Source organism: Bos grunniens, chromosome 14 (assembly GCF_055505025.1).
Source record: "Bos grunniens cultivar Pamir isolate PY7600 chromosome 14, Bosgru_T2T1.0, whole genome shotgun sequence".
Classification (NCBI taxonomy): domain Eukaryota; kingdom Metazoa; phylum Chordata; class Mammalia; order Artiodactyla; family Bovidae; genus Bos; species Bos grunniens.
In genome coordinates this window covers 54,231,231-54,258,480 of record NC_141178.1, presented here as the reverse complement: position 1 = coordinate 54,258,480, position 27,250 = coordinate 54,231,231, and the positions used below count along the sequence as shown (strand labels likewise).

Here is a 27,250-nt window from a genome sequence, read left to right as displayed (position 1 = left end):
GAAATACCTGGGGTGGGGGGAGGACTTTTTGAGAGACGGGAAGATTCTGCTATAATATAATATGATATGATCTGGGATACTACTGCAAAAAACCTGGGGGCCCAGGTTCAAACCCTGGTTGGGGAATTCGAATCTTGTAAGCAACGTGGTGTGGCCAAAAAGAAAAAATATATATAACATGACTTAATTTTTATCTAAGAACAGGGCAGATTTGGGGATTTTGGAGTTTTAAGTATATAACTGGCAATCACAGATTTAACATTTTTGGATTCAACTATCTTTCATTCAACAAATATTTGAGCACCTGTGTGTGTGTGTGTGTGTGTGTGTGTGTGTTAGTTGCTCAGTCATGTCCGACTCTTTACGACCCCATGGACTATAGCCTGCCAGGCTCCTCTGTCCATGGAATTCTCCAGGCAAGAGTACTGGAGTGGGTTGCCATTTCCTTCACCAGGGGACCTTCTCAACCCAGGCATTCTCAACCCAGATCGAACCAGGTCTCCTGAATTACAAGCAGATTCTTTACCATCTGAATCATTAGGGAAGCTCAACTTTGAGCACCTACTTTGTGCCAGAAATCCTTCTAGACTCTAGGACCACAAGCATTACAGATGTGTCATTCTACTTTTAGAAACTAACTCTTAATTAATGACACATTAAATTGCCTTTTGTTGTACAGATGTGGGATTTGAAAAAACTTTTAAGCTAATAGAAATAGTAACAATTTAAAAATTTCAAATCCAGCTATTGACAAATGTTTTTCTTGAAAAAGTTTATGTAAATAAAATACCATGTACTCATTTTGAATATTTTATTATTCCTATAGACACATGTAGTACATGCCTTGAACTTTAGAAAGCAATATAAGAATGCAAATTTATTGCCCCCCAAATTGATATTTTTACCATGAAAATACTTATGGTCAGAGTTGAGCAGAAGAGAGAGGTATTAACATATTATTACAGTTTCAAATTATGATCTTTTTGTATTCTAATATTCACTACAGGATGATCAGTGTGATAAATGATGCTTATGTTTCGTCTCAGGGCAAACCTTATCTAGGCTGTTGAACATACTTTGAAAACTATGGTCCAATGTATTGCTTTATAGGTCCTAATTTTTTTCAATATATTTTTTTTAATTTGACTGTGCCACACCACTTGTGGGATCTCAGTTTCCCGAGCAGGGGTTGAACCCAGGCTGCAGGAGTAAAAGTCTGGCATCCTAACAATGAGCTCACCAGGAAACTCCCTTTATAGGTCTCAGTCTTGAGGAAATTAGAGCTACAGTCAATATCCAGTTCAAAAACAAGCTAATTTCAGATATTCAGTTATAAATACCTAAATTTTCTTTAGATAATTGTACCTTTTTCGGTTTTTTAAAAGATATCCCAATTGTCTGGTTTTGCCTGGTAGTTAACTTCATGCCTCTCTGAAGGCATGCTGTAAGGACTGCTGGAAGCAGTACTACCCTGATCTATGTTCTTGCTGGACATGGGAGCAGTTAGGTCACAGCTCCCAGGATACCTCTTGAGTTGGGTGCTTCATGACTGACTTCTGGCCAGTAGAATTTAAGCATTTGCGATGAGTGATGTCAGGAACCAGTTAGGAAAATTGACACTGGGCATTCCAAAATATAGACAATTTAATGCAGATTTTTCTTTGCAAGAGTGTTGAAAAAACTGAGTAAAAAAAAAAGAAAAAAGAAAAGAATGAAGTGGCATAATGTATGGTATCATAACTATGGTTGATACTGCTGTGTGATTATTTTGAAAGCTGCAGGACTGGAAAAGGTCAGTTTTCATTCCAATCCTAAAGAAAGGCAATGCCAAAGAACGCTCAAACTACCTCACAATTGCACTCATCTCACATGCTAGTAAAGTAATGCTCAAAATTCTCTAAGCCAGGCTTCAGCAATACATGAACCGTGATCTTCCTGATGTTCAAGCTGGTTTTAGAAAAGGCAGAGGAATCAGAGATCAAATTGCCAACATCCACTGGATCATGGAAAAAGCAAGAGAGTTCGAGAAAAACATCTATTTCTGCTTTATTGACTATGCCAAAGCCTTTGACTGTGTGGATCACAATCAACTGTGGAAAATTCTGAAAGAGATGGGAATACCAGACCACCTGACCTGCCTTTGAGAAATCTGTATGCAGGTCAGGAAGCAACGGTTAGAACTAGACATGGAACAATAGACTGGTTCCAAATAGGAAAAGGAGTACGTTAAGGCTGTATATTGTCACCGTGCTTATTTAACTTATATGCAGAGTACATCATGAGAAACACTGGACTGGAAGAAACACAAACTGGAATCAAGATTGCCGGGAGAAATATCAATAACCTCAGATATGCAGATGACACCACCCTTATGGCACAAAGTGAAGAGGAACTCAAAAGCCTCTTGATGAAAGTGAAAGTGGAGAGTGAAAAAGTTGGCTTAAAGCTCAACATTCAGAAAACAAAGATCATGGCATCCGGTCCCATCACTTCATGGGAAATAGATGGAGAAACAGTGGAAACAGTGTCAAACTTTATTTTGGGGGGCTCCAAAATCACTGCAGATGGTGACTGCAGCCATGAAATTAAAAGACGCTTACTCCTTGGAAGGAAAGTTATGACCAACCTAGATAGCATATTCAAAAGCAGAGACATTACTTTGCCAACAAAGGTCCATCTAGTCAAGGCTATGGTTTTTCCTGTGGTCATGTATGGATGTGAGAGTTGGACTGTGAAGAAAGCTGAGAGCCAAAGAATTGATGCTTTTGAACTGTGGTGTTGGAGAAGACTCTTGGGAGTCCCTTGGACTGCAAAGAGATCTACCCAATCCATTCTGAAGGAGCTCAGCCCTGGGATTTCTTTGGAAGGAATGATGCTAAAGCTGAAACTCCAGTACTTTGGCTACCTCATGAGAAGAGTTGACTCATTGGAAAAGACTCTGATGCTGGGAGGGATTGGGGTCAGGAGGAGAAAGGGATGACAGAGGATGAGATGGCTGGATGGCATCACTGACTCGATGGACATGAGTCTCAGTGAACTCCGGGAGTTGGTGATGGACAGGGAGGCCTGGTGTGCTGCGATTCATGGGGTCTCAAAGAGTCAAACACGACTGAAAGACTGAACTGAACTGAAGAGAGTAGATTTTAAGAGTTTTCATTACAACAGAAAAAGAATTCTTTTCTTCTTTCACTTGTATGTATATGAGATGATAGATGTTTAAACCTATTGTGGTGCTTGTGTCACAATATATGTAAGTCAAGTCATCATGCTGCACACCTTAAACATACACAGTGCTATATGTCAATCATATCTCAATAAAACTTGAAAAAAATAGAAAAGAAAATTAGTAACTGCAGGAAGCACCTACCAGCCCCCAAGACTGGAAGAATAAAGGGACTAGGTGGTGTCACTACATAACAGATCTATGGGGATGTGACACCTAGCTGGTTCTCAGAGGAGCCCTGTCCTGGTGCTGAAACTACAGAGGGACTGAGGGCTCCATGTGCACTGGTAAAATCATATGGTCCCTTCAGTGGTAGGTGGTAGTTGTTAGGCCTGTGGAGTGGTGCCTGAGCCCTGGTGCTGAGACTGAAGAAGGGGCTGTGCCCAGTGTGTAACAGTGCCACTATGAAATTAAAAGACACTTGCTCCTTGGAAGAAAAGCTATGACAAACCTAGACAACATATTAAAAAGTAGAGATATCACTTTGCCAACAAAGGTCTGTAGAGTCAAAGCTATGTTTTTTCCAGTTGTCACGTATGGATGTTAAGTGTTGGACAATGAAGAAGGCTGAGCCCTGAAGAATCGATGCTTTCAAATGTGGTTCTGGAGAAGACTCTTTAGAGTCCCTTGGACTGCAAGGAGATCAAACCAGTCATCTCTAAAGGAAATCAGTCCTGAATATTCATTGGAAGGACTCATGCTGAAGCTAAAGCTCCAATACTTTGGCCACCTGATGGGAAGAACTGACTCATTGGAAAAGACCCTGATGCTGGGAAAGATTGAAGGCAGGAGGCGAAGGGGATGATAGAGGATGAGGTGGTTGGATGGCATCACCAATGGACATGAGTTTGAGCAAGCTCTGGGAGTTGGTGAAGGACAGGGAAGCCTGGTGTGTTGAAGTCCATGGGGTCAAAAAGAATCAGACATGATTGATTGACTGAACAACAAACAACAAGGACACTCTTTCACTGACTGCTGCTGTTTAAGGGATATTTTTTTAAAACACTTAATTTATTTATTTGGCTGCACTGGGTGGCATGTGGGATCTTTTGGTGGCAGCATGTGGAATCTGAAGTTGCAGCTTGCCAACTCTTTGTTGTGGCATGTGGGATCTAGTTCCCTGACCAGGAATTGAACCTGGGCCTCCCTTCATTGGGAGCGCAGAGTCTTAGCCACTGGACCACTGGGGAAGTCTCAGGAGATTGATATGATGAAGAATAAGGGAGTCTCTTTTCCTCTGCTCCCATCTGCCGGTCTTCCATTAGTATCTCATTGTTAGAAGGCACTAGAAGCCAGTTAGCTTCCAAGGAAGTTTAGTAAATAAAGTTTTCAAGGTCCCTACTGCAGAAGTACCTATCAGTGCACAGAGGGAACAGAAAGACTCATGAGGAGACAAGAGGCTGGTGACAGGCCTGGAAGATCACACAAAGGAATTTGAACTTCATTTTTGAGACAAAGAGAAGCTCTCTGAAAAAGAAGAAATCGATTAAAATTTCTGGAAGCCTGTGCTGGAGTTTAAAAATATTTAAAAGAGGAAGAAAATGTGAATATGCCTAAACTTTGCATGTTTTATTTTCATATAACATTTTTTTCCCATTAAGAATGAACACAGGCTTACAGTAGAAAATTTGTAGAGAAAAAAATATGAAAAAGAAAATAGGGCTTCCCTGGTGACTCAGTGTCAAGAATCTGCATACCAATGCAGGAGACACAAGAGACATGGGTTCAGTTCCTGGTCTGGGAAGATCCCATATGCCATCAGACAACTAAGCCTGTGGCCACAAACTACTGAGCCCAAGCTCTAGAGTTTGTGCTCTTCAACAAGAGAAGCCACCCCAATGATAAGCCCGAGCACCACCACTGGAGAGTAGCCCCCTCTCTCAGCAACTAGAGGAAATCCCACACAGCCATGAAGATCCAGCACAGCCAAAAATAAATAAGTAAATATTTTAAAACAGAAAATAATTCTGCCATCTGTCTTCAGTTCTGTTCAGTTCAGTCACTCAGTTGTGTCTGACTCTTTGGGACCCCATGGACTGCAGCACACCAGGCTTCCCTGTCCATCACCAATTCCCAGAGCTTGCTCAAACTCATGTCCATCGAGTTGGTAATGCCATCCAACCATCTCATCCTCTGTTGTCCCCCTCTCCTCCTGCCTTCAATCTTTCCCAGCGTCAGAGTCTTTTCCAATGAGTCAGTTGTTTGCACCAGGTGGCCAAAGTATTGGAGATTCAGCTTCAGCATCAGTCATCTATAGACTGCCATCTATAGACTGTTACAAATAACATTTAAGTACAATTCCTACTAGCCTTTTGTCTAGAACTATACATAGTTTTACTATAGCTCTTTCTTCAATCACTATTCTGTTGTGAGCATTTTTTCAAAGAGCAGTTTTTTTAACAGTTACATATTGTATTCAGTAAAATACCCTATAAATTATGTCACGATTCGTGACATTGTTAAACGTGGAACAGAATGAAAAAGTAGAAGTTTACTAGATTCCCGAGGTTCTTAGATAGCAGATACCAAAATGAATTGGGAGACAAACTGCTCTGCAGTAACATCGACGTCATTATGTGAAAACTGGCTCCTGACTTGGAATGCTTTATTTTCATCTAGGCTGTAACAGGGTCAAAAGTGGAGATGACTTCATACTTAAGCAAGTCAGTCTTCAGTGGGGTCCCCCGAGAACTGGTGTGACGGACATCCCTGTGGTTAGCGGAACTTAGTAGACTGCTATCTGACTCTTGACTGGAGAACACTGGGCAGAGACCTACAGGTTACCCGCTCTTGGGCTAGGAAGAGAGGAGAGCGGCTGTTCCCATTGTGAATTTGCGAGGGTAACAGACAAGCGCTTCCAAGGGCAAGATCTTGGCTGCACCTGTGAGAAAGAGCTGGCCTGGAACTGTGTTAGATTCTGTCCACGGGGGGCCACCTGGGGACACTGGTCCCCCCAAAATCTGTGTGGAATAGACCATGTCACGTGCTGCTGCTGCTGCTGCTGCTGCTAAGTCACTTCAGTTGTGTCCAACTCTGTGCGACCCCATAGATGGCAGCCCACCAGGCTCCCACGTCCCTGGGATTCTCCAGGCAAGAACACTGAAGTGGGTTGCCATTTCCTTCTCCAATGCGTGAAAGTGAAAAGTGAAAGTGAAGTTGCTCTGTCGTGTCCGACTCTTAGCGACCCCATGGACTGCAGCCTACCAGGCTCCTCCGCCCAGGGGATTTTCCAGGCAAGAGGACTGGAGAGCTGTGTCTAAACAGACCATTGAAAACAAAACCAGGAACTGAGGGGACAAAGTTCATCTGGAAGAGAATGCATCATCCGTATCAGTAGTTTTTCAACCTGGAATGTGTTTGTACCCCTGGGGACATTTGGCAATGTCTGAGGATTTTTCGTTGTCACAACTGGGGTTGAGTGGTGTGTTACTGGCCTGTGGTTAAAGGCTGGGTGTGCTGCTGAGCATCCTATGATGCATGGGACAGCTGATGATTATTTGGCCCAAGTGTTAAATGCTAAGTTTGGAAGACCTTGGTGCGTATCATGTAGAGAGAAGGAAAGACTCAGTAGGAAACATTTGCCAAACCTTGACTGTGGGGCACAACTCTGTGAATAGGCTGAACATATTGAACACTTTCAATGGGTGAATGATTTTATATGTAAATTGTTGTTGTTGTGTAGTTGCTCAGTCGTGTCTGACTCTTTTGCTACCCCATGGACTGTAGTTTGCCAGGCTCCTCTGCCCATGGGATTTCCCAGGCAAGAACACTGAAGTAGGTTACTATTTCCTTCTCTAGGGGATCTTCCTGACCCAGGGATCAAACCTGAATCTCCTCCTTGCAGGAAGATTCTTTACCATTAAGCCACCATGGAAGCCCTCATTATCTCTCTATAAAACTGCTATAAAACAATGGGTGGGAATTCCCTGGTGGCATGATGGTTAGAATCCTGGGCTTTCACTGCCATGGCCTGGGTTCAACCCCTGGTTGGGAACTGAGATCCTGCAAGCCAACATTTCAGAAACAAACTTATCATAGAAAAAACTTAATATATGTAAAGAATGCCTTGAATAGAAGTGTTCTAGAAGTTAATCAAATGGAGCCTTTATTTCTGTGTCCCACTATGACTTTATAATATGTCCACTAGAAATTCTTCCTCTGCTCCTGGAAGATTTTTTTTTTCTCATTTCCAGTTAATAACATTTCTGTGATCACTTAATGTCACCAAAATATTATCAATTTAGAAACTAGAATGTTTAGTCTACCCAATCAAAGCTTTGAGTAGTATTTTACATTAATGGATTTTCTAATGGCTGAGTAGCAAAGAATCCACCTGCAAATTCAGGGGATGCTGGTTTGATCCCTGGATTAGGAAGATCCCCTGGAGGAGGAAATGCAGCCCACTCCAGTATTCTTGCCTGGGAAATCCCAGGGACAGAGGAGCCTGGTGGGCTACAGTTCACCGGGTTGTAAACAGGCAACACGACTGGGCAACTAACATTTTCGCATTCACCTCCTTAGTATTACATTACATTAGCACCAGAGAAGCAGTGAGGTGACCTGTTTTTGTTAATTGGTAATGACATAATTAAGAAATTGGAGAAAATAAACAGCGCTTGCAATTTCAAAATAAGACTAAAGTTTGAGAACTACTGATTAGAGAAAAAAAGTCATGATTAATCTCACTGTAGCACCACCTAGTGGAACTTCAGAAGAAATCAATAGGTTTTTTCCGTCAGTCTTGTTCACTAGCTAAATTGGGCTGGACTCTTTGTGACCCCATGGATTGCAGCAAGTCAGGCTCCCTTATCCTTCACTGTCTCTCAGAGTTTGCTCAAATTCATATCCATTGAGTTGGTGACGTTATCCAACCATCTAGTCCTCTGCCATCAGTCATGGGAACAAGGGAAAATATAAAGTGAACTAGGTTTCATCGAACGTATGCATGGGTGCTCAGTCATGGCCGACTCTGCAACCCCATGGACTGTAGCCTGCCAGGCTACTCTGTCCATGAAATTTTCCAGGCAAGAATACTGAAGTGGGTTGCCATTTCCTTCTCCAGGGGATCTTCCTGACCCAGAGGTTGAACCCGCATGTCCTGCATTGACAGGCAGATTCTTTATCACTGAGCCACCAGGGAAGCCCTTAGATTCTCCTTAGAATTCTTAAAAAAAAAAAAAAAAAATTATTTCTATGTTAAAAGCATATATAATTGAGAGCTCTAGGCCCTGTAATTTCACTCCATGTAGTAACATGGTAACATGGCTTCAGAAATTTCAGTCTGCAAAATGAGGAAACACTGAGGATTCTAAGCTTTATTCAGTCACTAAAATAATCTGCAGTATAAGATGGAGACTAGAAAATTAACTGCAACTACTATTGCAAAGTTAAGATTTTTCATAAAATACACTGAGTCAAAAAGCAGATGAAATGAAGTTTCTTCATTATTCAGTTTCTTAATTTTTCCACTAAATTCCAAATAGAGTTGGGGAAATTCTACTGTTTCTTCTGACACTTTTTCTTTAACAGGGTCTATCATTTTCTTCTGTATCCCTAGGGTGTCCTCTAGGATTGTCAAGCCAAATTCCATTTCCTAGACATGAGCGCTTCTGCACTCATGTACCTAAAAGCATGCACCTTTGGAGCTTTTCTGTATTTGTCTGTTGCTCCCTTGGCTTTTCCTTGGCTGGATTATTGCGCTAATGGATTCCTGGCTAATTGATTTGCGTGTGTGTCTGCTAAGTCGCTTCAGTCATGTCCAACTCTTTGCAACCCCGTGGGCTATAGGCCGCCAGACTCCTCAGTTCATGGGATTCTCCAGGAAAAAATACTGGAGTGGGTTGCCGTTTTCTTCTCCAGGGAATCTTCCTGACCCAGGGGCTGAACCTGCGTCTCTTGCGTTTCCTGCTTGGCAGACAGATTCTTTACTACTGCACCATCTGGGGAGCCCTCCTCTACTCACGAGGAATTATCACTTCATTCATGTTGTGTTCGTGTTAATAAAACTGTCGCTCATTGGAATCTAGCATGCTATAGGAATTTTTTGCACGGTGCTAAGTCACTTCAGTTGTGTCTGACTCTTTTCGAACCTCTGCACTGTAGCCCACCAGGCTCTTCTTTCCATGGGATCCTCCAGACAAGATACTGTAGTGAGTCACCATGCCCTCCTCCAGGGGATCTTCCCAACCCAGCGATTAAACCCACATCTCTTATGTCTCCTGCACTGGCAGGCAGGTTCTTTACCACTAGCACCACCTGGGAAGCCCAGCTGGTTTAGAAGATTTATATTTCACTTTTTTTTTCATTTTCAGAAATGAGATCTATTATTTCAATTTTAAAAGACTATCTTTTTCACTTGATATCGTCATTGTTAATTCCTCCAATTGTCAGCTCTTGTCATCACATTTTTGGATCAGCTGTTAAGTCACATCAGCCTACTGTGCTCCAGCCAGGCTCCCTGCCTCTTTTGCCCTCTCAGGTTCTCACTTCCATGAGCCAGAGCACAGACTCACAGCTTCAAAGTACATTCTAAGTACATTCAGCTCTAATTTTGTATGGGAAAAGAACCATTTCTCCAAAGAAGCAACATAATTATGGCTAAAGTCTATCCTGAACATCTATATTAAATTATTAATTACATTTCACAATTCTTTAATGGTCTGTGTGGTTGAAAGTTTTTCACATTGATTGGCCATTTAGGTGTCTTCTTTGGTGAATCACTGGCCATTGAGTTGATCATTTTTCTATTGGAAATGTATTTTTCTTTTTATTTGTACATTCTCATTATCCATTAGGGATATTCATCTATTTCCCCCCTAATCTATGACCTTTTTTAATAAAAAAGGAGGAAAAAAAACATAACTAGAGGTACCAATATTATTTCAAATTTAACCTTTGCAACTGTGCTCAACATTTTCCTGTTACAAACCAGCATCCTTTTAATATGTTCCTAAGTCTACCCATAATACCATCTTTCTTCTAATCTCCAAAGCTAGAATCCCCTAAAGAACCTTTAACTCTTCTCTCTATAAAGTCCCTTATACCCCAAACTATCACCAGGTTCTGTCATTTCATTGCATGGCAACCCACTCCAGTATGCCTGCCAGGAGAATCCCATGGACAGAGGAGCCTGTGGGCTATAGTCCACAGGGTCACACAAAGTTGGACACCACTGAAGTGACTGAGCACGTGTGCACCTGTGCTTTTAAACTTAAAAGGCCAGGAAGAAAATCCTTTAATCATCTCCCTGCACACCAGACACCACATCGTAGCTACATCCCATCCCTGTGCACAAACAGAAGAACGAAAGTGCTGCTTAATATGGAGAAAGGACGAAGAAGACAAATGGAAATGCTGGGAAAGAGGAGAAAGGGTTGGATGAATGCTGACAAATACTGTGGAATCAGTGTTCTGCTTCATGTTCACAAGTAAAACCTTGACTCCTGAATGGAATATTTGTGATGGATCACTAAAGGGGAATTCAGGATGATTTGCATACTGTTTTTTGTACTTAAAAAAATTATTTTTGACATGTACACTCTATTTATGGTTGTCCTGGGTCTTCATGGCTGTGCGCAGGCTTTCTCTAGTTTCAGAGATTGCGGGCTACTCTCGAGTTGTGGTGCACAGGCTTCTCACTCTGGTGGCTTCTCCTGTTGCAGAGCTTGTGCTTTGGGTGCATGGGCTTCAGTTAGTTTCAGCACAGGGGCTCTCAGTAGTTTCAGCTCCCGGGCTCTAGAGCATAGAATCAATAGTTGTGGTGCACAGGCTTAGTTGCTCCAAGGCATGTGGGATCTTCCAGATCAGGGATTGAACCCACATCCCTGCACTGGCAGGTGGATTCTTATCTGCTGCACCACCAAGGAAGTCCTATTTGCATATTCTTTATCTGAGACTGAGGTAAAGTGCAATTAGCAGGCTGTTGGATACAACATCCCCCTGCATCTCAGAGAGAATTACCTTTTGACAGAGTCCCTTCTTCCCTGCTAACTCGGTGGTAAAGAATCCACCTGCAATGCAAGAGTCGTGGGTTCAATCTCTGGGTCAAGAAGATCCCCTGAAGAAAGAAATGGTTACCCACTCTAGTATTCTTGCCTGGGAAATCCCACGGACAGAGGTGGTCCATGGAGTTGCAAAGAGTCAGAAATGATTTATCAACGAAACAACAACAAGAGTTCCTGCTTGGCCCCAGGGCTGGAAAAATGTTTCTCAGCGACTCTGTGACATGGGTGTGATGACTCCACTTTTAAAATGAGGAAACTGAGCATGTTTTAACCTTAGTTCACACAGGTATTAGGTGGGTTGGCAAGAATTTGAAGCCAGATTTTTTGTTGCCTCTCATACAATTTTGGACTCATGAATAGTATTGGTCTAAGAGAGTATTTCCTTCTTTTTGAGAGACTGAACCTGGTCCACAGCAATGGAATTCTAACCACTAGACCGCTAGGGAACTACCCCAAAATTTTAAAACAATTAAGTTAAATCTAATTTCCTCACAGGCTAGGAAGTTATGTTCAACTTTCTATAACCCCACCACCACTTATAACCAACTACAAATGACACCTGTTTCATTTGCACATTGGTTGTGGTGGTGGTGGTGTAGTTGTTACATCATGTCAGATTCTTGTGACCCCAGGGACTGTAGCCCACCAGACTCCTCTGTTCACCAGGTTCTCCAGGCAAGAATACTGGAGTGAGGTGCCATTTCCTGACCCAGGGATCGAACCTGCATCTCCTAAATTGCAGGCAGATTTTTTACCACTGAGTTGCCAGAGAAGCCCCACCTGCACATTACTGTCTGATATATTTCGCTAACATAACTCACTTATATGAGAACCACAGGACTCATATAAAATTTTATTGAGTAATTCAGCATCTCAGTCTGTACCTACAAAAAGAGAAAGGAACACTTGTAAGTTACATTGTGTTAATCACTATGCTATCACTTTGTTATTCATGAATTCTGTATTTGCAAATACACTTCTTAAAATTTATTTATAACCCTCAAATCAATATTCAAACACTTTAGTGATGGTAGTGATATATAAGGGCAGACTAGGGGAAAATCTGAGTTGCTGAAGGAGGTGCAAGTCTTAATTGAGGTCTGATATGGTTTTGCCAAGAAAACGCACTGGTCATAACAAACACCCTCTTCCAATAACACAAGAGAAGATTCTACACATGGACATCACCAGATGGTCAACGCCAAAATCAGATTGATTATATTCTTTGCAGCCAAAGATGGAGAAGCTCTATACAGTCAGCAAAAACAAGACCAGGAGCTGACTGTGGCTAAGACCATAAACTCCTTATTGCCAAATTCATACTCAAATTGAAGAAAGTAGGGAAAACCACTAGACCATTCAGGTATGACCTAAATCAAATCCCTTATGATTATACAGTGGAAGTGAGAAATAGATTTAAGGGACTAGATCTGATAGAGTGCCTGATGAACTATGGAATGAGGTTCATGACATTGTACAGGAGACAGGGATCAAGACCACCCCCATGGAAAAGAAATGAAAAAAAGCAAAATGGCTGTTTGGGGAGGCCTTACAAATAGCTGTGAAAAGAAGAGAAGCAAAAAGCAAAGGAGAAAAGGAAAGATATAAGCATCTGAATGCAGAGTTCCAAAGAATAGCAAGAAGAGATAAGAAAGCCTTCTTCAGCGATCATTGCAAAGAAATAGAGGAAAACAACAGAATGGGAAAGACTAGAGATCTCTTCAAGAAAATTAGAGATACCAAGGGAACATTTCATGCAAAGATGGGCTCGATAAAGGACAGAAATGGTATGGACCTAACAGAAGCAGAAGATATTAAGAAGAGATGGCAAGAATACACAGAAGAACTGTACAAAAAAGAGCTTCACGACCCAAATAATCACGATGGTGTGATCACTGACCTAGAGCCAGACATCCTGGAATGGGAAGTCAAGTGGGCCATAGAAAGCATCACTACGAACAAAGCTAGTGGAGGTGATGGAATTCCAGTTGAGCTATTTCAAATCCTGAATGATGCTGTGAAAGTGCTGTACTCAATGTGCCAGCAAATTTGGAAAACTCAGCAGTGGCCACAGGACTGCAGAAGGTCAGTTTTCATTCCAATCCCAAAGAATGCTCAGACTACCACACAACTGCACTCATCTCACATGCTAGTAAAGTAATGCTCAAAATTCTCTAAGCCAGGCTTCAGCAATATGTGAACTGTGAACTTCCTGATGTTCAAGCTGGTTTTACAAAAGGCAGAGGAATCAGAGATCAAATTGCCAACACCTGCTGGATCATGGAAAAAGTAACAGAGTTCCAGAAAAACATCTATTTCTGCTTTATTGACTATGCCAAAGCCTTTGACTGTGTGGATCACAATCAACTGTGGAAAATTCTGAAAGAGATGGGAATACCAGACCACCTGACCTGCCTCTTGAGAAAGCTGTATGCAGGTCAGGAAGCAATGGTTAGAACTGGACATGGAACAACAGACTGGGTTCCAAATAGGAAAAGGAGTACGTCAAGGCTGTATATTGTCACCCTGCTTATTTAACTTATATGCAGAGTACATCATGAGAAACACTGGGCTGGAAGAAGCACAAGCTGGAATCAAGATTGCCGGGAGAAATATCAATAACCTCAGATATGCAGATGACACCACCCTTATGGCAGAAAGTGAAGAGGAACTCAAAAGCCTCTTGATGAAAGTAAAAGTGGAGAGTGAAAAAGTTGGCTTAAAGCTCAACATTCAGAAAACGAAGATCATGGCATCTGGTCCCATCACTTCTTGGGAAATAGATGGGGAAACAGTGGAAACAGTGCCAGACTTTATTTTTGGGGGCTCCAAAAGCACTGCCGATGGTGACTGCAGCCATGAAATTAAAAGACGCTTACTCCTTGGAAGGAAAGTTACAACCAACCTAGATAGCATATTAAAAAGCAGAGACATTACTTTGCCAACAAAGGCCCGTCTAGTCAAGGCTATGGTTTTTCCTGTGGTCATATATGGATGTGAGAGTTGGACTGTGAAGAAGGCTGAGTGCCGAAGAATTGATGCTTTTGAACTGTGGTGTTGGAGAAGACTCTTGAGAGTCCCTTAGACTGCAAGGAGACCCAACCAGTCCATTCTGAAGGAGCTCAGCTCTGGGATTTCTTTGGAAGGAATGATGCTAAAGCTGAAACTCCAGTACTTTGGCCACCTTATGCGAAGAGTTGACTCATTGGAAAAGACTCTGATGCTGGGAGGGATTGGGGGAAGGAGGACAAGGGGACGACAGAGGATGAGATGGCTGGATGGCATCACTGACTCAATGGATGTGAGTCTGGGTGAACTCCGGGAGTTGGTGATGGACAGGGAGGCCTGGCGTGCTGCGATTCATGGGGTCGCAAACATTCAGACACAACTGAGCGAATGAACTGAACTGAACTGATGGCCACACACTGCCTTGTTTCAGCTCTCATACTGTATGTGTGTGTTAGTCACCCAGTCACGTCTAAGTTTTTGAGACCCATGGTTTGTAGCCTGCCAGGCTCCTCTGGCCATGGAAATCTCCAGGCAAGAATACTGGAGTGGGTTACCACTTCCTTCTCCAACTCATACTGTATATCTACATCATTTTCATAGTCTATATCAAATGCCAATTATCACATTTTTATGTGTTCTGTTGCTGATTTCTCTGTTTAAAATGCCCCCCACATGTAGTGCTGAAATGCTATCTGGTGTCCACAAGTGCAAGAAGGCTGTGACGTGCCCTATGGAGAAAACACATGTTTTAGGTAAGCTCTGTTCGGGCATGAGTTCCATTGCTCTTGGCCCAGAATCCAACGTTAATGAATCAAGAATATATATTAAAAAAGCGTCCTTAAAGCAAAAACATAAACAAAACAAGGTTATGTTCTGATTGAGAAACATGCTGGGATGAGAGGCTTGCCAGGAACTTAACCCTGTGATTCCCCCAGAGAGATGGCTCAGTATTTGCTGATTCAGTCTCCCAGAGATTTTATAGAACCCAACTATCTAGAATTATGGGGCTTCCTTAGATGGCTCAGTGGTAAAGAATCTGGCTGCCAGTACAGGAGCCTCAGGAGATGCGGGTTCGATCCCTGGGTCGGGAAGATGCCCTGGAATATGGCAACCCACTCCAGTATTCTTGCCTGGGAAATCCCATGGACAGAGGAGCCTGGTGGGCTACAGTCCATGAGGTCACAAAGAGTTGGACATGACTGAGCAACAGGTCTTGCATCGAGACTGATGAGAACTGACTGCAGCAACAGCAAAAATAAGGTAATTTTTCTTTTAAATTTTCATCATGGAAAATTTCAACTGTGTAAGAGAGACCATAATAAACAGACCTTTTGAGCCTTATGACCCAGGCTCAATAACAGCTGATCCAGTCAGTTTCCTCCTTCTTTCTCTCTAGCTGGATTAAATACAAATCTCAAGACATGTAACATTTCATCCTTAACTATTTTTTTTTAATGGTAAGGAAAACTTTAAGACTATTGTGGTAAAGTGTCAAAACTATTGAAATAGGAGAGATGAGTTCAGCTCTCATTAAGGACAACTTGGGCTTTACAGACAACAGGTTACGTGTGCGAGAGGGGGGTGGGGGTTGTGCATGGAAAATTACTAAGAGAAGACATCAAGCATAGGGAGAAGTTTTTCCAAACTTATTTTAAGAGCTTTCTTACTGAATGGCAGGCTAGGGTGATTAGATATCAATGATGGGAGATGAGAAATTTGATTAAACATTGAAAGTGATCACATATCAAGAGAGGGAAAAATCCTCTCTAAGCAGACTCAGCTCATCCTTAACAACTATTTTATCAGTAAATTCTTGTTAATGTTTTAAAATTATAAGAGTAGAAAATCTAGAAAGCAGAAAATTACAAAGAAGGAAATAACCATGTAAATTGATACTGAGTGCACATTTTGATTGATTTCTTCTGTCTTCTTACACAGAGTAAATTGAAAGATGGGAACCATATTGAATAGATCCTCTCTTTTCATTGAATAGTAAGCCAGTTTGCCATATCTTTAGTCTTCAAAAATAAACGGTACTCTTTATACATTATCTCATTTAATAAGAGGTATGCCATTTTTTCCATGTTTGCTTTATCATTTTGAAAAGTGTGATTCCTTATTTAAAATCACACTTTTTATCTTGTTATAAGTGTACCTTCACACACACTGTAAGAGATAATCCAGAAGACACAGTATGCTCTCTACTCAGGTCCCTCCACTGGGAACGTCTTGCAGAACTATAGAGCAATGTCACAACTAGGAGAATGACATCTCTCAGTCAAGACAGAACTTTCCATCATCAGGACGATCCCTCCTGTTGATTTTTCACAACCGTACTCACTTCCCTTTGGTCGTCAAATCTTCCTTAACCCTCTGCTGCTGCTGCTGCTGCTGCTAAGTCGCTTCAGTTGTGTCCTGACTCTGTGCGACCCCATAGACAGCAGCAGCCCACCAGGCTCCCCCGTCCCTGGGATTCTCCAGGCAAGAGTACTGGAGTGGGTTGCCATTTCCTTCTCCAATGCATGGAAGTGAAAAGTGAAAGGGAAGTCGCTCAGTTGTGTCCGACTCTTAGTGACCCCGTGGACTGCAGCTTACCAGGCTCCTCCATCCATGGGATTTTCCAGGCAAGAGTACTGGAGTGGGTTGCCATTTCCTTCTCCAATGCATGAAAGTGAAAAGTGAAAGGGAAGTTGCTCAGTCGTGTCCGACTCTTTGCGACCCCATGGACTGCAGCCTACCAGGCTCCTCTGTCCATGGGATTTTCCAGGCAAGAGTACTGAAGTGGGGTGCCATTGCCTTCTCTGCCTTAACCCTCAGGGAACCACTAATCTGTATTTCTATAATTTGTCATTTCAAGACGATTAAATATATATATAGCATCATCGACTCAATGGACATGAGTTTGAGCAAACTCCAGGAGATAGTGAAGGACTGGAAGGCTTGGTGTGCTACAGTCCATGGGGTCACAAAGAGTTGGACACGACTGAGCGACTGAACAACATATATATATGGAATCACACAGTATATAAGCTTTCAAGACTGGCTTTTTTCACCCATCCCAAGATTCAAGTTGTTTTCTATATCAGCTTTTTTTTCCCTCTCCCTTTTATTATTGACTAGTATTCCAGGTATGGATGTAGCACAGAATGTTTTCCCATTCATCCACTGAAAGATACTTAGGTTTTTTCTAGTTTTTGGCTATTATAAATGAAGCTGCTATAAAAATATGTGTATAGATGTTTGCGTGAACACAGAAATGCATTATTTTCTATTGTGGCTGTAACAAATTGTGTTCAGTCGTGTCCAACTCTTCGCAACCCATGAACTGTAGCCCACCACGCTCCTCTGTCCATGGGATTTCCCAGGCAAGAATACTGGAGTGGGTTGCCATTTCCTCTTCCATGGGATCACCTAGACCCAGGGATTGAAACCGTGTCTCCTGCATTGGCAGGTGGATTCTTTGCCACTGAGCCACCTGGGAAGCCCCAATTTCTTCAAGCTTAATCTAAAAAACCCTCAAATGTATTATTTTGCAGTTATGGAGATCAGAATTTTGAGTTCCTTCTGGAAGCTCCAGGGGTGCATCTGATCTTGGCCTTCTCTTTCTGGAGGTGGCCAGCATTTCTATGCTCATAGCTACATTCCAAGTGCTGCTTCCAACATCACAAGATCTTCTAACTCTGGCGCTCCTTGTTGTTTTGTTGCTAACTCATATCCAACTCTTTTGTGACCCCATGGACTGTCGCCTCTCTCTTACAAGGGCCCTTCTGATTTTATTGGACCCACTTGAATCATCCAAAATAATCTTTTCATCTTAACATCGCTAACTTAATCACAACTACAAAGACCCTTTTGCCAAGTAAGGTATCATATTCACAAATTCTGGGGACTAGATTTAGTCAAAATATAGCAAAGCCATTATTTAGTCAACCACAAGTTTTCATTTCTTTGGGGTAGGTGCTCAAGAATGTAACTATCATTGATGATCACACGCTTAGCTTTATAAGAAACTCTTAAACTATTTTCCATAAGGATTGTACTAGTTACAGTCCCACCAGTGATGTAAGGGTGATGCAGTTCTCCACTACAACTTTGCAAGCATTTGGTCACCTTTTTTAGTCATTCTGATAGATGTGCAGTGATATCTCACTGTGATTTTAATTTGCATTTTTTTTAATGGTAAAAGACACTGAACATCTTTTCAAATGCTTAATTGCCATCTGAATACCCTCTTTGGTGAAATAGCTGTCCATGTCTTGTCTGCTTTATTTTTAAAGCAACTTAGAAGTGCTTCAGAAACTCTCACTAAGGCTGCTAACAGAATTTATGGGTTCTTTGGGTAGGTTTTTGACCTGGATCTTTGAGGAAACTTAAGTGCAGTGGTTCTAAAACTTAGTGTGCCTCACAATCACCTGAGCTTGATAAAATACAATTTGCTGGGACCCATCTCCAGTGTCTGATTTTCTAACTATGGGGTGGCACCCTGGAGAACTGGCATTTGTAACTAACTCCCAGGTACCACTGATGCTTTTATCCCAGGATCATACTTTGATATGCTTTAGGGAGACTTTAGGGCTACTTGATGTTTTCTTTTGCCATTTCCTTGTCACAGTAAATTTCCTTGTAGTAAACACTACAATGAATGAAATACTTACGCTCCAAAGTGAAGTGCTTGGGGAGAAAAAAAAAAAAAAAGAGGACAGAGGTAAGGCAAAAGCACACAGAAATTAATCTGATCTCCCAGGGGCCAAAGACTGGAACAATTTGAGCAACTAAATTAATTATGAAAGCACTGGATAAATATCCATGAGTCCCTAGTGATAGAAATACGGGAGAAAGGTCAGATCTTCCTTGCACAGGAATTCCAAATACTCCAGGAGGGGAGCTTTAATTCCCTTCTCTTGAGTATGGGCTGGATTTAACGACTCACCTCACAAGACTAGAGTATGGAAAGTGGAAAATACTAATTTTGCCATGGAAAACCTGGCAGACACAGCTTTAGCCCAAATAACCAGGATTAACATGATCAGTGACAAGTCATACTGATATCACAAGCCCTGATATAATGACATAAGGAAGGCACTGCACTTGTAGTATCGTTTCCCTAAATCCATAACCCCAACCTTGTTGTTAGGTCACTAAGTCGTGTCCAACTCTTTTGTGACCCCATGGACTGTAGCCAGCCAGGCTCCTCTGTCCATGAGTTTTTCCAGGCAAGAATACTGGAGTGGGTTGCCATTTCCTTCTCCAGGGCCTCTTCAGGCCCAGGGATCAAACCCATGTCTCTTACATTAGCAGGTGGATTCTTTACCGCTGAGCCACCAACCCCCACCTAATTGTGAGAAAACATCAGAACTCAATTTGAGATTCATTCTAAAAACATCTGCCCTATACTCTTCAAAAAAGTGTCAAGGCCATGAGACTAGACCAAGAAACTCACAAACTGGGGGGAGATAACAAAGAAAAAGAATATTAGTGAAAAAAATGGGAAATCCAGGTGGTCTGTAGCTAACAGTACTATAACAATGTCAATTTCCTGGTTTAGATAAATGTAGTAACTGGTTAAGTAATACATGTCTATTAGGGGAAGCTGGGTAAAGGATACATAGAAATTCTTTGCAACACTTCTGTTAATCTACAGTTATTTCAAAATAAAGAAGTTCCCCACCCTAGAGTTTCTGACCTAGTATATATGGTGGGTACCAAGAATTTTCATTTAAGTTCCCCAGAGATGCTATTAGCCTAGGGAAACACTCTGGAATACACCGCTTTAGGGAAACCTTAGGGCCACTTGTTTTCTGCTTTTTCTTGCCACTATAAATTTCTTTGCTTGGAAAATTCCACGGACAGAGGAGCCTAGTGGGCTACTGTCAGTGGGTTCCTAGATGGTCGGACACGACTTAGTGACTGAGCAGGCACACACATGAGAACGAAACAAAGTTGTTGACCTTTCTGTTTCAAAGCAGGTTTTAATTGGGGGGTGGGGCAGGGAGGGGGTTCAGTGTTCTCCTCAGAGATTGCTTTCACCTTAAGGATATTTAAGGATATCATCCCTTAAAAATGCATTCATCAACCCTCAAATTGAATTTTCCGTGCTTGGTTCCCTTATACTATGTTACTTAAAGATAACAAAAAGCCTTAGAAATTGTCTTAAATACTGGGAAAAATTCAAATAGTTTAAATGCTGCTGGGTACGAAGTGAATCTGGGCAATTACTACACGTACAAGGTTCATTACAATTTGTCTCTCACTATCCATCCTCTTTCTGATCTTTAAACTGAGCACATGGTCAATCAGAATGTGTCAAAAACATATCTTCCCAGGGGAAGCTGACCTGACCTAAAAACGCCTCTTGGAGATTTATATGAAACACTGGACTCTCAAGATAGGATTCACCTCTATCATTCAGTGCTTCTGTAAGTTCACGCCAGGTGTCAGAGGCTGTGGTGGGGAAGGGAGGGGACAAGAGAGTATTTGCAATGCTTTGTTGAGCTGGTCACCCTGCTTTGCTCCCAAGTCACTCAAGTGGGAGAGTATGGTTTAGAATCTTTTGGGGCTAGAAGGTGGCCTAAACAAGTATACATGAAGTATATACTAAACAAGTATACATGAAGTCTTTTCTTTTTTTTTTTACATCTTAATGCAGATATAATTGACATAAAATAAAACGCACATATTTCAAGTATATGATTGCGTAAGTTTTGACATGCGTAAACACCCACGAAACCATCACCAAATTCAAGATAATGAATATACTCATCACCCCAAAATGTTTCCTCTCTCCGCTTTATGACTGTTTTTCTTATCATCATAGTAACACACTTTGTTTAGCTGTGAGAATGTATATATGTGATCAGTCATGGCCTGAGATATGAATTGATTTTTTATTTTCTACTGTATTTAATGGCCCCTTTTTAACGGGCCAGTTTTTTAGCTGTAGTGGCTTAGACGGTAAAGCGTCTGATTGCAACGCAGGAGACTTGGGTTCGATCCCTGGGTTGGGAAGATCCCTTGGAGAAGGAAATGGCAGCCCACTCCAGTATTCTTGCCTGGAAAATCCCATGGACAGAGGAGCCTAGTTGGCTACCGTCCATGGGGTCGCAAAGAGTCGGACACGACTGAGCGACTTCACTTCACTTCATTCAGTGCTTCTAAAATATTGTTGCATTGTTAAACACAAAGTTAATCTCTTATCCGACGGTTTTGAGGTAAGGATTTGGCCATTTAAGTTATTCCTTTATATACAGTCAACATTCACACGGGTGAGGCAAGGAGTCTTTGCCTTTAATGCAAAGACGTAATTTTAACCAAACATTCAAAATGTTGCAAATCAGTTCCTTTGGTTTTGCAGAAGACTAAGTTTCTCGGTTTCTCTTGAACCTTGAAACGTCTGTCCTTTTAGGATTGAAAAAGCGTTCGGCAACTATGCTTACCTTTCCCAAAGTAACTTTATTCATTCATCAAAATCATCGGCAGGGGAGGGCACGGTCTGAACTCGGAGGGAACGGCAGAATATGAGTTATTCCTGCCATGCTCCTAGGGTTTAGCGAGAACGAATATTCGCCGGGGCACCCGCTATGTGCTGTTAAGTGTCGGCTCCCAGAACTCTAACACAGCCGCTAGCGCTGCATATGCTGGCTCCCGGCTGGGCCAGCAACTCGGTCCCGGGGGCGGCTGACTGCCCCCCGCCGACCTCGGCTTTGGGGGTGGCCTCGGCTCGGCTGCGGCGTTCCTACCTGCCAACCCTCACTTCGCGCCGGCCCAGCTCTAGAATCCCGGGCAACTCCGCCAGCCTCCCAGGCTAACTTCCTGTACAGAATGCGCCGGAGTCCGACTCCCGACCCACTCCCGGATGCCGACCCCCGACGCGCGCCCAGCGGCCTCAGAGCCGGACAGAAGGAAGGCACAGACGCACCGCTGGAAGTTGGCGCTCCCAGTCCCTCTCGCGCGCTCCCACCGCGGCGCCTGCGCCAAGGGGCCGACCGCGCGGGCCCGTCTCCGATGACGTGGCAAGGCGGGGGCGGAGCCAAGGTCGGCGGCGGGAGGGTGGGGGAGGAAGAGCGAGGTGAGCGCGGACGTCAGAGTGGAGAGCGGAAGGTCAGGGAGGCTCGGAGCGGAAGTGAGACCAGGGAGTCTGTCCGCCATTGTGGACCCGAGAAGCGAAGAGCTAGAGGGGGAGAGGAGCGTGCAAGCGGAAGAGACGAGCCCCTTCCACCAACTCCCGAGCGCGAGGCCGTCTTTCTGGCTTCTCAGCGAGCGGCGGCGGCAGGAAGAGCCTCTCGGCCGAGGGCGGCAGCCAACTGCTGTGAGTGCACAGGGAGAGGCCCAGGCGGCGGCGGCGGCGGCGGCGGTAGCAGCAGCAGCAGCAGCAGCTCTCGGGTTGCGGTGAAGAATGTCAGCCACTAGCGTGGATCAGGTGAGGGAGCAGAGGCCGCAGGCTTGGCGAAGGCCCGAGCCGCGGAGCTCCACCCTCGCTTGGGGCTTCGGCTCCTCCCTGTCGCCGCCGCTGCCCGGCCCGTAACGGTGCCCGGGGCGCAAGTTGCTGCGGTCTCGCAGCCCGGGCTGGAGCGTGCGCCGTGGCCCCGGAGCCTGCGGCCCGGGCGGGCGGCCGCGGGGCCGCGGAAGGTGCGGGCAGAACTGCGCTCCGGGGCCTTCGGCCGCGTCCCGAGGGCGGCAGACGCGGGGCTGAGAGCGAGCGAGCCCGAGGAGACGGCTTCCGAGTGGCGGGTGGGAGGTTTCAGGACCGGGATTGTGGGGAGATCGGTGGCGTTGGAGGATGTGGTGGGTTTCACTCCTACGCGGATTGTTTAAAATAACTTGTCTCCGGTAACGTCTCGGGTTAACACACTTTTCCTCTCTTCCCCCCCTGTTTTTTCCTTCTTATTACTACACCTTTCATCTTGCTACACAGAGACCTAAAGGGCAAGGAAATAAAGGTGAGTTTGGATATTTTTTTATCTTTTCATTGTTAGTTTGATGATACTCTTAAACTACGTGAAGACCTTTTTGTTTTTGATTTTTTTTTTTTTTTGAAATGCAGAATTAGAAAAACAGTTCATCACAGCTAAGGCAGCCGAATGCTGTCTGAAAGTTTGGTAGTTCCTTGCTTTGAAGCCACTTTTATGGGAATCAAAAGGATACAAGTAACAGTTTTATTAGTTGTACTTCACTTAAGGAAGTATTGGTTATGAATTGTAGTGACGTTTATTTAATTTTATAGTTTGTTTTTTGTGTAAGTTCTGCAGATCCAACAAATGCAGGTAGATAGGTGGGCATTTTCCTCGACATGTCTGGTTTACATCGAAACATGGAACCCACATAATTATTCTGTTACATTAGTGAAAATTGTATTGTTAATCACTGGTTCTGTTGAAGTCAGTTACACTGAGGCAATAGCCTGTTAGAGATCAAAACTGAGCAGGCATGTCATCTTGCTATGTAGCCCTGAAAGGTTTAACTCAGTATGGTATTTTAGAAATGACAGAGAAGGAAATAATTTGTGAGGTTCCTGCCAGGATTATGTGGTTTACTCTTTAGTTAGAAGGGAAAAAAGTAACATTGAAATTCGAGCATTTTAAAAAATGAGTGTATTTTTTATTTATTAATATGGAACAATACAGTCAGCTGACTGAAACATGACATTAATCATGTGACATTTATAAGTGTAGAACAATAACTGCTTTCTTGGGACAGTGCCAGTTAAATAACATTGCAGTGAACTATATATTTGTTACATTTTATAATAGGGCTTGAAATTAGGCTAAACAGAATTAAGCGTCCTGTTTTTTATTTCTGTTGCAAAGTATTACCTATAAAGTAAAATCTGCAGAGCCTTTTAGATGTAAATTCAATGTTTTTATTAGTGTCCTTTATATTCTTAGGGTTTTTATTAGCTATTTCAATAAATTTAAAAGGATTGAGTTCTGTATTCACAATTTAGTTAATTTTCTTTGAGTTGTACAATTTCTTGACAATTTTTGATGCTAGTAATGGCAGTGTATTAGATAATCCATTGCTTCATTTTGATTAAAGATATATATATAAACAGCAATTTTAATTTATAGACTGATATTAATTTTAGAATTATTTTCTGTGTTGTAAGCATAAAGCTCACAATTTGATACTGATTTATGTGAGTTTTAAAAAATTGGTTTCTAAATTTAAAGAGAATGATCCATTAATTTCTTTCATGCTGGTCTGCCCATTAGAAAGTATATAGACTTAGACATATGTGAAATCTGTGGTCATTATTGCCTAGCATAAATTATTTTATCCTAGATCTGTGGGGAGGTGGCACTTTGCAAGGCTATTTGAAATGCTAAGTGTTTTGTGTTACCTGCTTTAAGGTAAGTGTGCAAGTTCTATGAAGTACTTGTCTGACAAAACAAAATAGAGTATCTCCAGCATTGTAAAGCATTACTATAAGTATGGTTTGTGACATAGTCATTTAACTTAGGTGTGTCCTTATGACATCTTTGATATTAGAGATATAAATTTTCTATAAACAAAATTGTGTATTGACTACAAATATTTTAGGTTATTAAAATTATTTTCCTCCATCAGTATCACCTCAGTTGGATACATTTAGTCACACATACAAAGTATTTATTTGTATAAATGTTTATTCCAAGAAATTTTCTTTCTTTCTACAGTTTACAGTTTTACCCATGGATACAGTAGACTAGGATCCCTAGGAGACCTGTGTTCTAATATTACCTATGGCCACTGACTTGCCAAGTGATCTTGAGCACATTACACTTCTTGGTCAGAATTTCCCCTCTCCCTGTAAAATAAACGTAATAATTCTGGCCTTGAATCCTGTTGTATGTTTTGAGGGTTGTTGTAGTTAAAATAACCCACCTCTTTAGTAGCCATTATATTTGCTGCCTCACCTCATCTGTTGTTAAGGTGCAGGAAAGCTATTGCCTAAGACATGGCAGGGGCAAAAATATCGACTGGCCTAAAAGTATTCGTAATGACTTAAGATGCTTCTGGGGCTTCCCTGGTGGTTCAGACAGTAAAGAATCTGCTTGCAGTGCAGGAGACACGGGTTCATTCCCTGGTCAGGAAGATCCCCCAGAGAAGGGAGTGGCTCCCCAATCCAGTATTCTTGGCCTGGAGAATTCCGTGGACAGAGGAGCCTGGTGGGCTACAGTCCATAAAGTCTCAAAAGAGTCGGACACAACTGCGCGACTAACACATAAGATGCTGTAAATTGGTGGATACTCCAAGTACACAGATACACATATACATTACTTGTATTTTTATGCCTCTGTGGGGAGAATTACAAGAAGGCAGCACCTCCAGCAAACTGATGAGTGACTGTGTTGGAAAAAAACTGCTCTGCCTTAGTTGACTTGCTTTTCAAGCTAGTAAAATCGTTTTATATTTATTCTGTTTCTTTTTATGAAGCAGAAAGACTTTCCTTGAACTAAGCCCCAGTATTCTAAGGATGAGTATGAAAGTTAAATTCAAAACTTAACAAACTTACGAAAAATGCATATCTCTGAGGAACTATCAAAGTTTTGAAAAGCATACTCCTTTTTAGTTGATTTAGTATGATTTCAGGGACTGTGAGTTTCCTTTCTTAATAGTCTTCAGTTGACAGCATCAGCCTAATGTCTTTTAAAGGCTTTAATGTCTTGATTTTCTACCAAGTATTTTTCTGTATGTCCTTAAACGCACTGAAGGAGCGAAAATTTGCAAAGAATTCTGTATCAATCTCTTTGTAAGGCAAAAATACTTTTGAAGCATAAATAACACTGTTAAGTTTACTTGTTTATAAGTTGGAATTCTTTTTTTTTTTTGGAATTCTTTATAATCGATAGGCTGTCACTATGTTAAGTATTAGAACTCTGTTATTCTTGGCCAGGGTAGTACTTCAGGATAGTAGAAATTTAAGGATAATTGTGTACCTATTGGCCCATAATTTAAGGCTGACTTAATATCATTTTATTTATTAACAAGCTGAATTTTTCCTTGCTGGAATAAAAGTGTATATATTTTTTTAAAAGTGTATTAAAATGTCTCCTTTCCTTGCAGGCACCACAGATAAAAAGTGTCAGATCCCAGGCTCCTTGTAGCCTCAGGCCTTGCTGCCTGTTTCCTCCTTTCCCTTAAGTTTAAAAATAGGCACATATTTGGAAAGGAATTTATCTTTTCCCTCCTTTCCTCCCCTACCCCTCTGAGCAGAGGGAAATGTTCATTGTTTGGTACCACAATTTTAGAAAATTAGGCTAAATTTGACTGTTTTTTTAGTGTTTCAGGAAAGCAGTGAAAAATGCCTTGTATTTTGGCAGTATCTTTTGTATATTCTCCCCACCCTACCCACTCTGGAAATGATTGCAAAGCACTTTACTGTTGTTAATAGGCTTCATTTTATTAATCCTCAAAAGATCCCTATAAGGAGATAGAGGGTATATGGTATTGTCCCTGTTTTTATAGGTGGGGAAACATGATGCACAGATCTGTTGACTTTCCTAACTTGATGTAGTCAGGACCAGAGCAAAGAATCACCTGACTTCTAAGGCCCATGTTCTATCTTGATTTGACTCTGCTTCATAGAGCAGAGGAAACAGGCGAAGAATCATGTAAGTCATCTGTTCTTTTTTCCCTGAAGAACTTGTACAGACTATAGAATTGGCTGGGATTTCATTACTTTTTAATGGCTTTGGGTCTCCAAGACATTAGACTATCATTAAGGGATGTTCAAAACCTAGAGTCTTTAAGACAATTGAATTTCCTTAAGAAAGGTATGCTTCTGAGATTCAAGGACTAGCTTCTTACTCAGATTCTAATTTGATGCAAATTGCTTGTCAGTATGAGTGAAATACTTGAAACAAAATATTTTTATCCTTAGATTGACATAGTCCTTTAATAATCTTTTAGGACTTGTTAAGACATTTTAATGCATCATTTATAAAAGACTGGACCTGGGAGTATTTTCTTGGTCTCATCCTTGTAGAAGAGAAAGAACAGGAAATGAGTAAGAATAGCAGTATAATATATATTTAGA

The 27,250-nt window shown here is 42.0% G+C and overlaps 1 protein-coding gene across 34 annotated transcripts in view; it reads left to right on the top strand.

Annotated features, from left to right (window-relative positions):
- The first annotated feature begins 22,356 nt into the window (after positions 1–22,356).
- The window catches only part of YTHDF3 (YTH N6-methyladenosine RNA binding protein F3), a 33,572-nt gene continuing 28,678 nt past the window's right edge, over positions 22,357–27,250 (top strand). For 10 of the 34 annotated variants that reach the window (XM_086336838.1, XM_086336826.1, XM_086336825.1 and 7 more), the window contains exons 1-3: positions 22,357–22,651; positions 23,147–23,171; positions 26,680–26,825. In XM_086336838.1, the coding sequence (XP_086192964.1) occupies positions 26,768–26,825 (58 nt within the window). In that variant the 5' untranslated portion in view covers positions 22,357–22,651; positions 23,147–23,171; positions 26,680–26,767. Of the gene's footprint in view, positions 22,652–22,677; positions 23,017–23,146; positions 23,172–24,513; positions 24,582–26,679; positions 26,826–27,250 lie in introns of those variants that run through there. The other 24 variants (XM_086336843.1, XM_086336833.1, XM_086336832.1 and 21 more) reach the window with 11 other exon arrangements.